The sequence below is a fragment of the Lactuca saligna genome, chromosome 2 (genome assembly GCF_052625555.1).
Source record: "Lactuca saligna cultivar CGN05327 chromosome 2, ASM5262555v1, whole genome shotgun sequence".
NCBI lineage: Eukaryota > Viridiplantae > Streptophyta > Magnoliopsida > Asterales > Asteraceae > Lactuca > Lactuca saligna.
This window is the reverse complement of record NC_136418.1, coordinates 152,826,619-152,843,479: the sequence shown is the minus strand read 5'-3', so window position 1 is coordinate 152,843,479 and position 16,861 is coordinate 152,826,619. Positions and strand designations below refer to the sequence as shown.

The 16,861-nt window shown below is 35.7% G+C and overlaps 1 protein-coding gene across 1 annotated transcript; it reads left to right on the top strand.

Annotated features, from left to right (window-relative positions):
• Nucleotides 1-6,576: 6,576 nt before the first annotated feature.
• On the top strand, nt 6,577-8,525 carry LOC145032172 (transcription factor MYB16-like). The gene is made up of 3 exons (XM_078980887.1): nt 6,577-6,885; nt 6,993-7,122; nt 7,541-8,525. The coding sequence occupies exons 1-3, from the start codon at nt 6,753-6,755 to the stop codon at nt 8,376-8,378; spliced, it is 1,101 nt and encodes a 366-aa protein (XP_078837013.1). The 5' UTR covers nt 6,577-6,752; the 3' UTR covers nt 8,379-8,525.
• Nucleotides 8,526-16,861: the final 8,336 nt, after the last annotated feature.

Below are 16,861 nucleotides of genomic sequence, written 5' to 3'. Positions count from 1 at the left end.
TGCCATATATAGTCTATCGTATGGTTATGGAACTCGCAATTTAGATAACATAGATTTACTTGTTGGTAATAATGGATCTAGTAAACTGATAACCTTATGAATTAGTTTACTTTTCACACAATAGTTTTATATACGTGTTAAAACTATCATACATTTCAAGGATAACCAGGTTTTCAGGAAACATTACACGAACATTTAAGTATGGTAAATACTTGTACATTACATTCAGAACCGATAACCGATTACATGCTTTTAAGGAAAATAAGGGTTTTTCCTGGGATAACAAACTGTACATAACCAGATTGTATAACAAACGGATAACCAAACATTACATATAAGAAAATATGGGATTTTCTTAGATAACCACTTTTTCAGAAACCAAAAGAAACTTGTACATTTTCAGAAAACAAACCTCTTATGAACTCACCAACTTTATGCTGATTTTCAAACTGCTTGTATTCTCAGGTCCACTTTAGACAGGTACCCGCAATCCTTTGGAGAAGACGGAGCGTTTTTGAAGTCACGTCTTACTTTTGTTCTAACTTATGTATAGATAAACATGTATCACTTTACTTTGAAACAAATGTAATTATTCATATGTAATGTAATGTTTTGTGTTTACTGTGCTTACTATGTACATTGGTTGTGATACTACATATGACGTCATCCGCCCCGGAACGTTTCCGCTATCGGTTTCGGGGTGTGACACATTCCTACTGGAAGGAAACTCACCTTGTAATCTGGCTGCTGAATGAACTGCTGGGGAAACTATCTGCTGCTGCTCTGGTATCTCCCCGACTACAGTTTCCATAAGTACACTCAATCAATCACTGATAACTACACTGAGGGTAAAATGACTATTTTACCCCTTGTCAAATTAAACCTATTGGTCAAAGTCAACATACAATTGACATGACTCGTCGAGTTGGGTCACCAACTTGTCGAGTCCTTACTCTCACTTTCTTGCTTCTGCTTGCTACTACTCGTCGAGTTTGGCATAGACTCGACGAGTTCCTCTTCGATACTAACACTCAGTCAATCTGCATCCGTCTCACTGAGTTGTATGAACAACTCGTCGAGTCCTCCTTCAACACACGAACACTCTGGCTGTGACTCGCCGAGTTGTATGAACAACTCGTCGAGTCTATTCTTGAGGTATGAAGATTGCCTTGGACTCGTCGAGTAAGGGCATTGAATCGTTGAATCCCTTCATGAATGAGTCTGATCTCCGACTCATTGAGTCCACCCATAACTCACTGATTCCACTCGGCATGACACATAAAAGGGGAAGAAATCGGCGACTCGCGACCCGACTCGCTGAGTCTGAAGAACAACTCGTCGAGTCGGTTGCATACAACACTACTCCGACGATTCTGCTCAAATCTAATGCATACAACTTATAGATTTGGGTTCATAAATCTTAGTTACCACGTAAAGTTTCCAACTTTACGTGTACATATGCATGAAAATGGATTTAAAGGCTAAAAAGACACTTAAAGGAATAGATCTAGGGCTTTCAAGCAAAAAGGCTCCATAAGGGTGTTAGATCCACGACTTAGGGACTGAAACATGACTAGACCTGAAGGCTAATCACCCCAATGTGATCTCTCTACCATAAATAAGCTAAGGAATGGATTAAATGGTCTAAATGTGATTCAAAAATGGAGAATCAAACATAGAAACAGAAGGAATCCGATCTTTACCTCAATAACTCTACAATAGATACAAGATCTTGGATCTCCTTCTACTCCCTTGGATCTAGCTTCCTTCTTCTCTTCCAAAACTTCAAGATTCACACCATAAATGCTCAAAATGCTCAAGGAAAGGTTAAGGTTTGCTAAATGATGCTCTGAGGGTGAAGGGGACGAGGTTGGGGCTCATAACATGGTTTAAATAGGGTGCAAAACCCGGGGTTTTAGGGTTTCATTCAGACTGATGGACTCGCCGAGTCGCCAACTTAAACATGCTCGAAATCCCGTCTCTACTCGACGAGTCGGGCTACTGACTCGTCGAGTCCCTTTTGGAAATTGAATAAATAATAATAATAAATAACATACCAGAATCGGGGCGTTACACTTTAGAGTGAGTATCAATCCATTAAGCCTTTGAACTCTCCCAATATAGTCCTAAAACACATATCTAGAGTCCAAAGTTCGAATATTGATGTAAAGTTTCCAACTTTACGTCCATGCCAGCTAGAAATACACTCTAGAGCTTAATAATGACTTAATGAGGGACTTATTGCATGAATGGGGCTAGGAACTAATAAAGTTTGCAACTTTCAGCCATGAGAAGTCATAAAGGGTTTAGATCTAACATAATAACCCCTGAAACCTTCAACGTCTTGGCTAGCCCAACCAAAATCCCAAAATCATGATACAGATTCCATTAAAGAGATCTAGACGATAACAAAGAAAGATGTCGACTTTATACCTTAATAAGACTGCTAATAAAGAAGAGTTGATGGATCCAAGGTCCTCCTTCCAAGCTAGGTACTTCCAACTTCAAATATCCTTCCAAAAAGTCACCAGAATGAACTTTCCAAGCTCACACACACTCAATCTTGCAAGGTAATGCACGTATTTAGGGTTTCTGGACAGGGGAGGCTGGTATGGAGGCCAGCAAATGGGGGGTTAAGGTCTTTAAATAGGGTGCAAAACCCTAAAATTAGGGTTTTCTTCATAATCATCAACTCATCGAGTTGGGACATCCCGACTCTCCGAGTTGGACCATTAAAACCCGTGGCCACAACCCTTCTAAACACGATGAGTTGTAGCTCCCCAACTCGTCGAGTTCCAACAATAATTCCAAATATTTAAGAAATGATTTATACCTGAAACAGGCGTTACAACCGAAGGCAATGAAATGAAGCAAGAAGCTCTGATCATGTTGAATAATGATTACATTAGTACAAGAAGAAGTTGGAATCTGAGACAAACCCGTTACAAGGTTTAAAGCCACTTGGTTAGGGAAAGGAGATCAAAGCAGATACAACTCCATGGCTTGCATAAAAGTTGTGCAAAGCATCCTACTATGAGCAGATATGGAAAAGCTTTTATGCATGAATACAATTGGTTGTTTAATTGTGTTATTTGTTTGTGGGATTATGTTTGGTTGAGTTTGCTTAGATGTTTGACATTAGTTTAGAGTAGTTATATGTTGGTTGTTTTATTCAGACAATTAGTTATGCATATTATATATGTATTTTGGTGTAATGTGAATATATACTTGTAATTTGATGAAATGTTAGTATATATTTTTAATTTGGTTTAATATCAATATATAAATGTAACCTATTTTGGATTTGGTAATTAGACTGTACATTGTCTATGGTATGTAGCAAAGTAGTAACTTGATGATGTTAATTTGTTTAAGTTTGATAATTTATTATGGGGTTACAATTTATGCTTTGCATTTAACACTATAATTTATATATTTTAACTATTTATAATTTAATATTTGGATTTTATTTTAAGTTTAGTTGAAATTTTGATTTAAGTGAACCCTTTAAAGTTATATTTAAACTAATAATTGAAGTATTTCATACTATTCAAAGTTGTGACTTTATTTTGCATGTTATTTAAATTTATTACATGTATACTACACGGGTTTGAACCTAGTATTAATAATATCGACCAAATACTTTGACCTAGTATCCATCCACCACATCGAAATCAAGGATTGTCAAAGGTTTCCTCATACATTCTTTCTTTGAAACTGTGTTCTATAATTCACAAATTCATAGCAGAATTCCCTAGCAAATACCTACAAATGGTACTTCCATAGCAAAGCAATTATGGAATTATTTTCCGTTGAAAATTTTCGTTGCATATTAACCACGATAATTAATTCCATAGCACTAATAGAATGGAAAGTGTTTTTGTAAAAAATTTCATTGGAAAATTGCTAAGAATGCTTTTTCCATAGAAATATCGGTAGTATAATACCAACGGATATGGAGTCGGTAGCATTTTCCCTAACAAGTCTCATGCTCGCTACCGAAAATAGATTACATGAACAATGTGGTAGCAACCTTGTTATGGAACGACATTCCATGACACAATCCATTGCAGATTAACAACGAAAATATGTTTCATAGCACCCTTCCTTAATCGTGTTTTTCTTGTAGTGACAGAAGATGATTTTGAAATTATCTCCATCCCACATAGGATGGTAGATGAAACCTAGCAAGGGTTTTAAGGCTATAAATCGGGTGTTAAGAGTTTCATTCCTCCTTTCACCTTGGCTTGAAATTTTCGTCAACTTCTTCCCTTTCTCTCCATAAGACAAATTTCTTAACCCTTTCTGGGGTTTATAGTCATTTAACCCTCTCGTAGTTTTCTGTTGCTTTCATATTTGGAGTCTTTGGTGTGATTCCATTAGGGGGATTCTCCGTTGTGACCTCTCGTCCAAGAAACATGGTTGGATCAAGAAGGTTCACGAAGATCAATATCAAGCTACATAAGAGGTTAGTAATTTTGTCTTTTTTTAGTAGATTTTACAGTTTTAAAAGTAGGTTGGTATAATTAGTAAAACCTAGATCCTATGGTGCATGTACACTTAAGTAAATTTTGTTTGTTTCCGCTGCCTTGTTAGACTGTATTGATGTTATAAAAAACCCAACAATTCGAGACTTAATACGCGTTCGTGAAATGTAAGTTGTACTTAGACCAACAAGTGACCCAAAATGTCGAGATGATTAGCAAACTGACTTGTCCATCCCTTGTACGTCTTTGGCCATGGGTGTCTCCCTCATATGGTTTTGAAGCAATAGTTTTTGTATGTTATGTATCTTATTAGGCTCTCCAGCCTAATGCGATATTTTTACTTGTGTCTCAGGTGTAGTGTGATAGTGTGTTGAGTAGTGCTTGGAACGTGCTTACCCTATCTTTTGGATATTGGATATACGATGTTGGGTGTTAAAACGAGGGGAACAACAACGAGGGGGTGATGATAGTTTATGTTTGGTAGATGTTTTTGTACGACAAATAACTTTAATATTATATTTTTTTGTCTTAGTTTATGCGTTTTTATAAAGTTGTTATTTTCTGCATTTTTGAATGTATTTTTTGCATTTAAAACATTTTCCGTGTGTTAGAAAAATAATATTTTAAATATTGAAAAAAACTAAAAATAATGACAATATATTAAGAGCGATTCCATAGCGAATATATTAAGAGCGATTCAATAGCGACGAAATATCACCGATAAAATTAGTACGGCGGACATTTTTAAATATTAAGGGTTATATGTGTCGCCCCTATTACCCTAAAATCGTGCAGTGTGGCTCAACCTTTGACCTAAGAAGGGTTGTTGTTTACAATACCACAGAGGCATAGAATAAACCCCCACATCATACCAACAATACAGAATAGAGTTATAGCTCTAAAAGACTTGCATAATGTGAATTTGGAATATGATAAGCATGTAGATGAGAAATGGGAAAATGGCCCCTACACCTTTTAATCTCTTTATCAATTCTTGACCCTACCCTCCCACAAATGACATTGCATATTCAATACGATTGGATGGTAGCACCAAAGCCATGGCATATGTAGCCTTTACTTTTGTTGGTGTTTCTAGTTGGCTTCTTATACTAAAATGGTAATTTTTAACAAGTCCTTGGTTGAATAATTTCAACCAAAAGATTTGATGATTATGTACACTTGTTTTGCCTTTTCAAGGATGTAAATAAATAATATTTTTTATCGTTTATGTCATGTGTCTTTAAGATAATATTTTAATTTTTTTTGGATTAACTTATTTTCTTTTTAGGAATGTCTAGTGTTAATTTACATACGCCCAAAGTATAACATGTCTATTAACGAATCCTGTTAGCTCGCTTTACGCCATTTAAGTCTTGAAAACGCATAAGTAGCATACTTAAACTCATGCAAGTCAAGAAACACATAAATAACATAGAAACTCAGTAAACATGTGGCTTTGACCTAGTGCTATTCATAGATTTTTATTTTTATTTTTGTTCGGTAAGTTCAAATCTCTTTAAAGATAATTAGCGTCGGTTTTTAATAGTTTACAAAAAGCATACAAACGTATTTCATCGGTGTTTTTTTTTTTTTTGGAAACTTAATTATAATTATATTAATGTTATATGATCTTAAATATCCTCTTAACACTATACCAATTTTTTGAAGATGTTTCAGATGTAGCCATATAATATATTTAAATAATTAACAAGTAGTCAGGTAATTTAGTTAAATATCACACAATTGTAACATTTACGAGACACATGAATTTTTTTATTTTTTTATTTTTTTTTTTTGGGGGGGGGGGGGGGGGGGGGGGTATTCAATTTAGTTAATATTTTATAAATTGTAGATAAATAAAAAAAAAAAAAAAAAGATAAAATGCATATATAAAAACTATTTTATATGAGTTAGAGAACAACCACATAAAAAAGTAAAAACCATATAGATTGGAGTTAAGAAAAAAATTGAAGATGATGTTATAATTTTTTTGTAAAGCACAAGGATAATTTATGTAATTTAGTATAAAAATACTTATATTGTTTTTAATGACTTTTACTATCTATATTTATCCCATCTATGTGCTGACAATTCTTTCCTGCCCATCTCTCTCCTCCACTGCAGTTGCCAGTGTAAACTGCAGGACCAAGTATATAAACAGAATCTCCCCCACCTTTCATACTTGTTCTTCCTCTCAAAAATCCCACAAACTTAATTCAAACTTTTTTTTTTTTTTTTTTTTTTGGAAAATAAAACCCAAGAAAAATGGGAAGATCTCCATGCTGTGATAAGGTGGGTTTGAAGAAAGGACCATGGACTCCTGAAGAAGATGAGAAGCTCTTGGCTTACATTCAAGAACATGGCCATGGAAGCTGGAGAGCTTTGCCTTCAAAAGCTGGTTCGTATGAACTAATAATCTCATATTCTTTTATGAATTAATCATTGAAATTATAACAGAAACTGTGTTCTTGCTTACGATATTCAAGAATATTACACATACTACAGGGCTACAAAGATGTGGGAAAAGTTGCAGGTTGAGGTGGATAAACTATCTTAGACCTGATATAAAGAGAGGAAAATTCACTCTTCAAGAAGAACAGACCATAATTCAGCTTCATGCTCTCTTGGGTAACAGGTAATTTTATTTTTATTGATTTAAACCATTTTTTTAAGACATTGAAAAACAGAACTTGATCTTGAAATTCAATTATATTTCATTTTAAGTTATAATCTTTCGAACTTATTTTGTTTTCGTTCCAAAAAGAATCTTACCTAAACATAAAAAATTATTCCCTTGATATTTGTACTTTGTTATTTTTGTTACTAAAAATATATTTTGCCACAATTTAACTTTTTGTATCATAATCTTTTGTGGTTTTACAAGATATATGGTGGTATATAGAAGCCAAATTTCGGTACATTGATCTTGCAATTATGTTTTGATGTTTCTTAGGAATATGATTTGTTTGTTTCAATTTTCATCAATTCTATATGTCGTGTGTTTTTGTAATACAAAGATGTTTTATGTTTTGGTTTGATTGTCTTTTTTTAAGATGGTCGGCCATTGCCACACACTTATCAAAAAGAACGGATAATGAAATCAAGAATTACTGGAATACCCATCTCAAAAAACGGCTGATAAAAATGGGGATTGATCCTGTTAGCCACAAGCCCAAAAACGATACCCTTTTGTCCAACGATGGTCATTTCAAGAGCACAGCCAACTTGAGCCACATGGCTCAGTGGGAGAGTGCAAGGCTCGAAGCTGAAGCCAGATTAGTGAAACAATCTAAGGTATGTTCACTTACCTCTACATTTGGACCACCTTCGAGCTCGAGGCACCTTGAGATACATAATAAGGCATGGAATGGGATTCTTGATAACGGGAATGGAATTGGAGATTCCGAATCATCATCATCCACACTTTCTACCAACAGACTCAAAGATAACCCCTCAAGTTTTTACGAGTTAGTTGTTGGGGGTAGCAATGAGGAGAGTTTACATGAAGAATACGAGGTAGTTCCGGAATACAAAGATCAGAAGAATGGAATGGGTCAAGGAGTTAATGAGATGACCATACCTACCATAGATGATAACACATGGACGACTGAGCCATTGCAATCAAGCAACGATAATGACCAACATGTGCCGAATGGAAATTTCTTGGAACATTTTACAGATCTTTTGTTATGCAGTAAGAACAGCTTCAGTGATCGTTGCAGTTTAACAAGATCTGACAACAATTCAGATGTTGATCTTGTTTGCAATGACAAAAACGATAGACCTACTCATGAAATTATCGATGACTGTTATGAAGACAAGAACAAGATTTATTGGGATAACATTCTAAATATGGCAAATGCTTCACCATCTAATCATCCTATGTTTTAGGAAAGAATTCCTTTTATGATTGAGGTTTTTTTTTTTTTTTTTTTTTTTTTTTTTTTTTTAATAATAATTTCTTAAGAGGTTAAAGAGTTGTAAAATGTTTGCAAGTGTGTATTGCAATAAACGTGTAGATTTGTAGGGCTTTTAAAATTTAACGTGCTTTTGCTTTTTCTGATTATTTTAGACTTAAATGATTTAAAAACTTGCTTATTATATAAAAATATAAAAATACAAATGAAAATGACATTATTATTTGGAATTTAATGCCTCTATATATGTGTTGTAGTTATATTTATGTTTCCTCAATCTTCACATGGCTTTCCATAATGTCGTCACATCAAAAATGCACAGTAAAAATAGACATTAATATTTAAAACGACTTGTCAATAAAAATTTCTCATTCTTAATAATAATAGTGTATGATTGATATTTAATATGCAAGTAATATAAGTAATGATTCATTTGCTGATGTAATCACTAGTGACATTATTGTCATCGAACGATTTTATAGTCTTTGGAATTTGAGGGAATTCAAAATAGTTTATAAAAATGAGACCAATTAATTAGCAAAAATTATCGTTTTGTGATGAGGTGGGGTGTTTTTTCTTAACCATTCATGATTGTTTAGATATTCAAAATGAAGTTATTATTATTATTAGCATTATTTTTTCGATTTCCAGATTTTTTTCTTTTGTTATTATTGATTTGGACAGTTGCTTAGAGATCTTTTGTGAGTCATTTTCAATTTGTTAGGATTATAGAAAGAAATTTATCATCTTATTCTATAAATATTAGGATGTTATTTAGGGTGTTAGATTTTATTAATAAATATTTGTATTGGATTTCTCTTATTTTGTTCTTATTGTTCATATTTGTGATTAAGTCTTATTTTTTGGGCCATATTTGGTATAGAGCACACATATGACTGACTAAAAACGAAGTTGACAAAATTCTTTCTAGGAATAGAAGACGTTGTAGGTAGTACAAACAACTTACGAGGTGGTGGGTATATTGCATGATTCACATAGTCGATCCATATGATGCATATGGTCTGGAGATTGGACGCTACAACGACATATCCAAGAACTCGAGCTCTTGCAACAAGACTCACTAGACGAAGATATTGAATCAGAACAAAGAGTCAAGAACGAAAACTTTGAGGAGGTAAATCATTTTCCTGAAATTAGATGAGATCATTGCATAGGAGGATACCATAATGATTTGTTGAGGGAAATTGGTTTGAAGTTTGAGATTCCTAAATTCACAGGATATGCTTATCCTGATAACACTCATTTATAAGTATATCTCTAAAGTTTGCCTTAATCCAAACCAATTATATATGATGAGGAGTATGAAGATGAGACACATCAATTTTGTGGCATCGACTCCATCTATGATACAGAACCCGTTTATGACTCTGATGATGTAGATGAAGTTGTTATCGAAAATCCAATATCACTTTCGAAAGTTTGTCGTTACAAGAACCAATAACTATAATGTAGATACGCATTTGGGATTTTTTTTTATAAACATCAAACTTGTCATTCACCCTAAGGCTACTCAAATAATCAGATGTAAAGAAAGCAATGGTACATCGATGTGATCTCTAATTATGAATGTTGTCTTGGTACATTCGTAATCATTTTAAAGTATGGAAATCATTTGCCCTTTAGAAACTGTAAGAGTAATTGCATATGAAGACTTGAGGATTAGTCTTTTTTTAAAAGAGGGACACGATGATGTAGGAGAATACAAGATTTGATTCATTTGATGATGTCATCACCATAGGAATTAAAGTTTGATGACATCATTGCTAAATGTGCCAATTTATAGTTTTGGAATATGAGGACATTCAATTAGTTTATATGAAACAACGTGAATTAGCAAGACTCATCGGTTTTCCATGAAGTATGTGTCTTTTGACCATTCAAGATTGTTCAGGTGATCAAAATGATGTTTTCTATTTTTACGATTTTATGAATCTTTTGTATCTGAATTTATTTCGATAATTAATTAAGGATCTTATCTTAATCAATTTTGATTTTTTAAGATTATGGAAATAAGTTTATCTTTTTCTCCTATAACTATTTCGATTTTCTATGTTATTTGGGGAGTTGACTATTATTAATAAAGATCCATATTTGATTTATCTTATTTTGTTCTTTATGTTTGTATTAGCCATTCAATCCTATCAACATCAATTATAAAATTTAATCAAAGTTTTCTTTGGTATTACACAGCTTATTTTGGCACCATGTGAAACATATTTAAGATCTCACATAAGGTTCTTATTTTACACATTAATTTGTTGCAGTTAAGATGCTAGCTCCATACAAACTATGATGAATTTTTATGCTAGGTCCATAAAAACGATGATGAATTTTGTCCCACAATAGGGAATCAATTGCATGTGAAACACTTTAAAGACCAAGAATTTTGACTCACAATAAGCTTACTTCATCATGTACCATGGTCATGTTTTAAGCTAACTTCCGATGATATTTCATTGGTTGACTATTCTTCTTGTTGTCGTCTAAAGTTTGGAAAAAGATCGCGATTAGAACCGGACTCTTAAACTATCAAATTTTGCCTTGAAAAACACTTGACCAAATGCATCATTTTGAGAAACATACAACATCAAGAAAATATATCTTTCAAAATTATATCATATGTCTTTTAAACAATGGATAATATCATAAATAGCAAAACTAGCAAGAAGTTAGAATGTAGCAAGTGCATAAAGATAAGATAATAAATGCATACATAATAAAACCAAATTACAAACGATTAGTATATTCACGGATAAGATTTCAACTCCATCCGGTCCACTTAAGACAACTTTTTTTCTTTTTATGTGAGTTTACCTACAGCTATGATAGGATTTTCAATTCAAATGCCATTGCATTTCGCAATTTTAGATCTTGTGTGTATGTCTTGAGGTTTCAATAACTCCAAAAACCTAAAGGAAGACCAGCATGATAACTTTCTAAAATTTCTTTATACAAAAGAAAGAGATCATAATTAGGTTCCACTATGCTAGTATTTTACTCCAAACATCCAAGGTTACTCTACCCTCCAAGAAGGCATGATTTTCATCTTCGAGGATAGAATTCTTTAGTTTACACATGTTATAGAGGCTCCAATACAAAATTCCAAAAGGTTAACCAAGTTTGGGAACTTCTCATGTTTGGTTCTCTATGCCAAGATATTGATCTTTTTGAGGGACAAACTTATTCCACACCTAATAATTGATTAATTAAGGGAAGGATATGTCATTTATGTAGAGACCGAGGAATAAATCGAAAAAGGACTGATTATTTTTCTAAAGTCCAAAACTAATTATATTTATTACCTTATGTAACGTCACACCTTATGATCTGATGAGTCAAACACTCATACACGCTATCTGTCAGCCTCAACGTGTATACCTTCAACACTAGCGTATCAAGCCTATCAGTGTCAACGCTTAGTATAGTTATTGTATGTAATCTTTTGTATATTAGGCAACGATATATATATATATATATATATATATATATATATATATATATATATACATACATATATATATAATAGATAGCAGATCTGATATCCTTGTGATAAGGATCAGTTCTTAGTATAGATAAGATATAATCCCTTCAATCAAGGGATATACTTGTATATATTAGTTTATATTGAACATTAGGGTGAAACCCTAATGTTAACACAACTTGGTGTCGTAATTGTCTTTGTGACAAATCGTCTTCTTGGTGAAGACAAAATCCTTTCTAGGTGACATAACAATTTGGAGAACTCCTTGTGTTAATTTAATTTATGTTCTTTGTTTTTCTTAGATTAAGTTTAATTTCGGTCTTTATACTTAAAGTGTATCTGATCGATACAAACCTTCAATTGGTATCAAAGTGGGTTTTTGATACACTCAAGTAATCATGTCGACTTCCATTAATCCCAAATCATTTGCTCTCAACAAATTTTCTCCCTTCGATGAACACAACTTCGCTATGTGGAAAACAAAGGCCATGGCTGTTCTAGAAACCATGGACTATGAAATGCGCAAGATTTTTGCAAAAGTTCCTCACGTTCCTACGTATCAACCCATGGTCAATAATGCTCTTGTTGGATCCTTGGAGCAAATGCCAGAGACGAGTTATGATGATGATGATAAAAGACTCATTGTCTTGATGTGAAAGCCATGGATGATATTGGAAACTCTCTTCCTTACTACATGTATCATCTTGTACATAATTCTGAATCAAGTTAATAGCTTATGAAGGAACCGTAGAAGTCCAGGACACAACCATTAACAACCTCAATCGGAGATATGAGCATTTCTTTTCTCAACAAGGTGAGTCGCTTATTCAAAGATTTAATAGGTTTAACTGCTTGGTTAAGGATATGCGCAGGCTGGAAATAGTCAAGCATTCATCTCAGTTGGTTATGAAGTTTCTTGACTCTCTTGGGAAAAGCTGGGAACATCTTGTTGATGTCCTTAAGAATGGTGAAAAGATCGATTCCATGGATCTGAACTCCTTGTTCGGTAATCTATGAAATTATGAAGAGACCAAAGCTCTTTGTAAAGAAATCATGAAGGACTCAAGCAAGGAAAATTATGTTGCTCTGGTGTCTCCAAAGGAAGTAATAAATCACATCGGCGACTTAGATAACTCAGATCAGGGTAAAGAGAGTGATGAAGACCTCATTGATGGACTTGTTACCAGCTCTAATCTTATTGTCAAACATTATGAAGAAAATATATCAAACGGGGCTCGAAGAACTCAGTTTAGAGGAAGTAGTTCAGTAAGGAGATCCACTTCAAAGAAAAGAAACTTTGGTAATTAATTTAATTGTGGAAGCCCTTATCATTTTTCTGAGAACTGCAAGGAGAAGAAATAAGGTCAAAGTCCGGAGAATTATGAAGCCTTGTACAAGAAGCTGGTGGCCAGTATGAAAAAGGAAAACATCTAACAGCAAAAAGTTTCATTGCAAAACAAGAGGATCGTGAAGAATGGTGGAAGAAGAGGAGACATCTAAAGATGAGGGGTTGAATGTTAAGGATCTAATAGCTCTTATCAATGATTCCCTTGATGGCATGTATGATGTTGATGATTCTCATGTTGTTAAAGGATCAAGTCTAAATCTAGGACAAACTTGGTACCTATATAGTGGAAGTTCTAGACACATTACTAGTTTCAAGTCCCTCTGTAACACCATAAATTTTAAAACAATTTTTTCATTTTAAAAATCACATAATTCCCATAAACATATTTCACAAATCTCCAAAATGAAAATTTATCAAAAAAACATGTTCATAAATTGTTTGAACACAATCCAAGATCTTCAAAACATAACTCCACCTCGTGTGTACAATCAAATCGGCGCCTTCCCGTGATCCTGAGAAGTACCTGAAACACATAACACATAACATGGTAAGCATGAAGCTTAGTGAGTTCCCTAAAATACCACATGTATCTCATTAGCCTCTCATGGCTATGCTCGATTAAGACCCTCCTGTCAGTGTGTCTCAGTGGGACCCTCCGATCCTAACTCAGTAAGCTCAGTATAATACACATCATAAATCACAAAGACATAATGCAGGATATCACAATACTCAATATAAGCACATAAGACCCCCGGTCATACAAAGATTACCACTCTAGATAAGTATACTGAGAAGACTCACCTTGTAAGCAAGCAAACAAATCAACCCTGTACATGAATCACCGAACTAGCCTTCTCCTAACGCATATGATAATTATCTCTAATTAATACACCAAGCACAACTCTAAATAAACCAAGTGCCACTTTTTCTCTCTAACTCTTGGGATGGGTAAAAGACCATTTTACCCCTCCATGGCCACCACAATCCCTGTCTTGACTAAACCCTAAAGTCAACAGAAGTCAACATTCAATTCAATAGTCCATGTTGACCCAACTCACCGAGCGCATATATGTGACTCGCCAAGTCCCCTCGTTTCCTCAGAAAGTTCACGAAAATCCAACTTAACTCTTCGAGTTATCTCACCAACTCCCCGCGTTACTCATGTCCAAACTCATCGGGAAAACACTAACCGACTCGTCGAGTCCCTTAAGAATCTTTTCTCATTCAGACTTTTTAAGGCAGATTTACAACCGCAAACTCTAGATCTAGCCTCCCATGGCTGAGATACCACGTAAAGCTGCAAGATTTACGTCCATGCATGGCACTTAGGGCTTGACATGCCAAACAAGTTCTATTTATGGTCCAAAGCAATAAAACTCTCCTCTAGTTGGATAAAGCTTGGACCTTTGAGCTTAATGGATCTCACAAGGTCCAGATCTGATGTTTCAAACGATTAGCAAGCTCAGATCACTCAAAATCTCAAGGAAATATGGAAAAAGCCCAAAAAGCTTCCTATCAACAAGATCTAATCAATATCATGAGCAATGTGGTGACTTTTACCTTCCAACAGAAGCTCAAAGTGGATGAACACTGGATCCCACAATCCTTCCTCGTTCTTTGCTTTGATTCTCTTCTCTTCTCTTCCAACGGTTCACAAAAATACTCAAATATTAGCTCTCTTTCTCTCTTAGCTCAATATAGACGATTAGGGTTTCACACAGGGGAGTAAGGTGGTTGGTGAGGTGAAAATGAGGGCTTAAGGTCCTTTAAATAGGACCCAACCCCAGAGATTTAGGGTTTCTTCTCACAACGCCAACTCGTTAAGTTGGTCATAAAACCTACATGGCCAATTTGTCTCTACTCGACGAGTTGGGACATCCAACTCGTCGAGTTGCTCAGTCCACTCGAATCCCTTATGATGTTGCCATTGGACATGAACCAGGACCACCTCTTTATTCCTCAAAACCTTCACCTTCCGATCCGAGATCGCTATTGGCCTCTCAATGTAATTCAGGCTAGCATCTACCTGAATGTCCTCTAAGGGTACCATCATCGTCTCATCGGCTACACACTTCCTCAATTGAGATATGTGGAAGGTGTTATGAATCTGGCTGAACTATGCAGGTAGCTCCAACCGCTAAGCTACATTCCCAACTCTAGCAGTCACTCTAAAAGGACCAATGTATCTAGGGCCCAACTTGCCTCGTTTCCTGAATCAGATCACCCCTTTCCATGGGGATACCTTCAGGAGGACGAAATCTCCAACCTGGAACTCTAGATCGGATCGTTGTCGGTATGCGTAAATCTTATAGCAACTCTGGGCTATCAGTAACCTCTGTCCGTTCCGTTGAATCTGCTCGGTAATCTTTAGCACTATCTCATTGCCACCCATCACTCACTGCCCTACCTCTCCCCAACAGATGGGAGTCCGAAACCTCCTCCCATATAAGATCTCAAAGGGAGGCATACCAATACTTGAATGGTGGTTGTTGTTATAAGAAAACTCAGCCAAGGGAAAATAGGTGTCCCAATATCCACCGAAGTCCATAACACATGCACGCATCATGTCCTGAGGCATCTGGATCGCTCGCTCACTCTACCCATTGGTATGTGGGTGGTATGCGGTACTGAAGTGAAATCGGTACCCAACTCCTCATGAAACTTCTTCGAGAACCTGGAAGTAAAACGCACATCCTGATTTGACATTATCGACATCGGCACTCCATGTCGTGTCACCGCCTCTCTCACATAAATCTCAAATAGTTTCTCTGCAGATGAGCTCTCACTGATAGCAAGGAAGTGAGCTCTCTTCGTCAATCAGTCCACAATCACCCATATCGTATCGACACCTCACGTGGTTCTCGGTAATTTGGTGATAAAATCTATGGAAATCTGGTCCCACTTCCACTAGGGAATCTCTAAAGGTTGTAATGGGTCCATGTAGACGTTGGTGCTCCACCTTAACTTGGCAACAGGTCAAGCACCTCTCAACTACCTATGTCACACCCCTCTTCATACAGTGCCACCAGTAATCTCTCTTCAGATCCAAATACATCTTAGATCCAAATCTCAATCTATGTGCCTCCTCTATCATTATGCACCAAGCTCCACCCGTATAGGGTACCTAAATCCGCCCATGGAAAGTCATAAGCCCCTGACTATCCATCTTAAACTCGGAAACCTGTCTGATCACCTGCTCCATCTTATGGTTCTCCAGTCTCATGGCCTCCACCTGAGTCTCTCGAATGGTATCTAAGACTGGAGTCATCACCGTCACCGTGATACACATATCTCGGATCGGAGCACTCGTTGCTCTACGACTCAGGGTATCGGCTACCACATTAGCCTTGCCCAGATGATACAAGATCTCACAGTCGTAGTCTTTCGCTACATCCAACCACCTCCTCTGTCTCATATTCAGGTTTGGCTGATCCATGAGGTACTTCAGGCTATTGTGGTCTATATATATGGTACACCGAACTCCATATAGATAGTGGTGTCAGATCTTGAGGGAGAACACCACCGCCCCCAGTTCCAAATCGTGTGTGGGATACCTCGTCTCATGAGGCTTCAACTGCATCGATGCGTCTGCTATCACCTGCCCCCT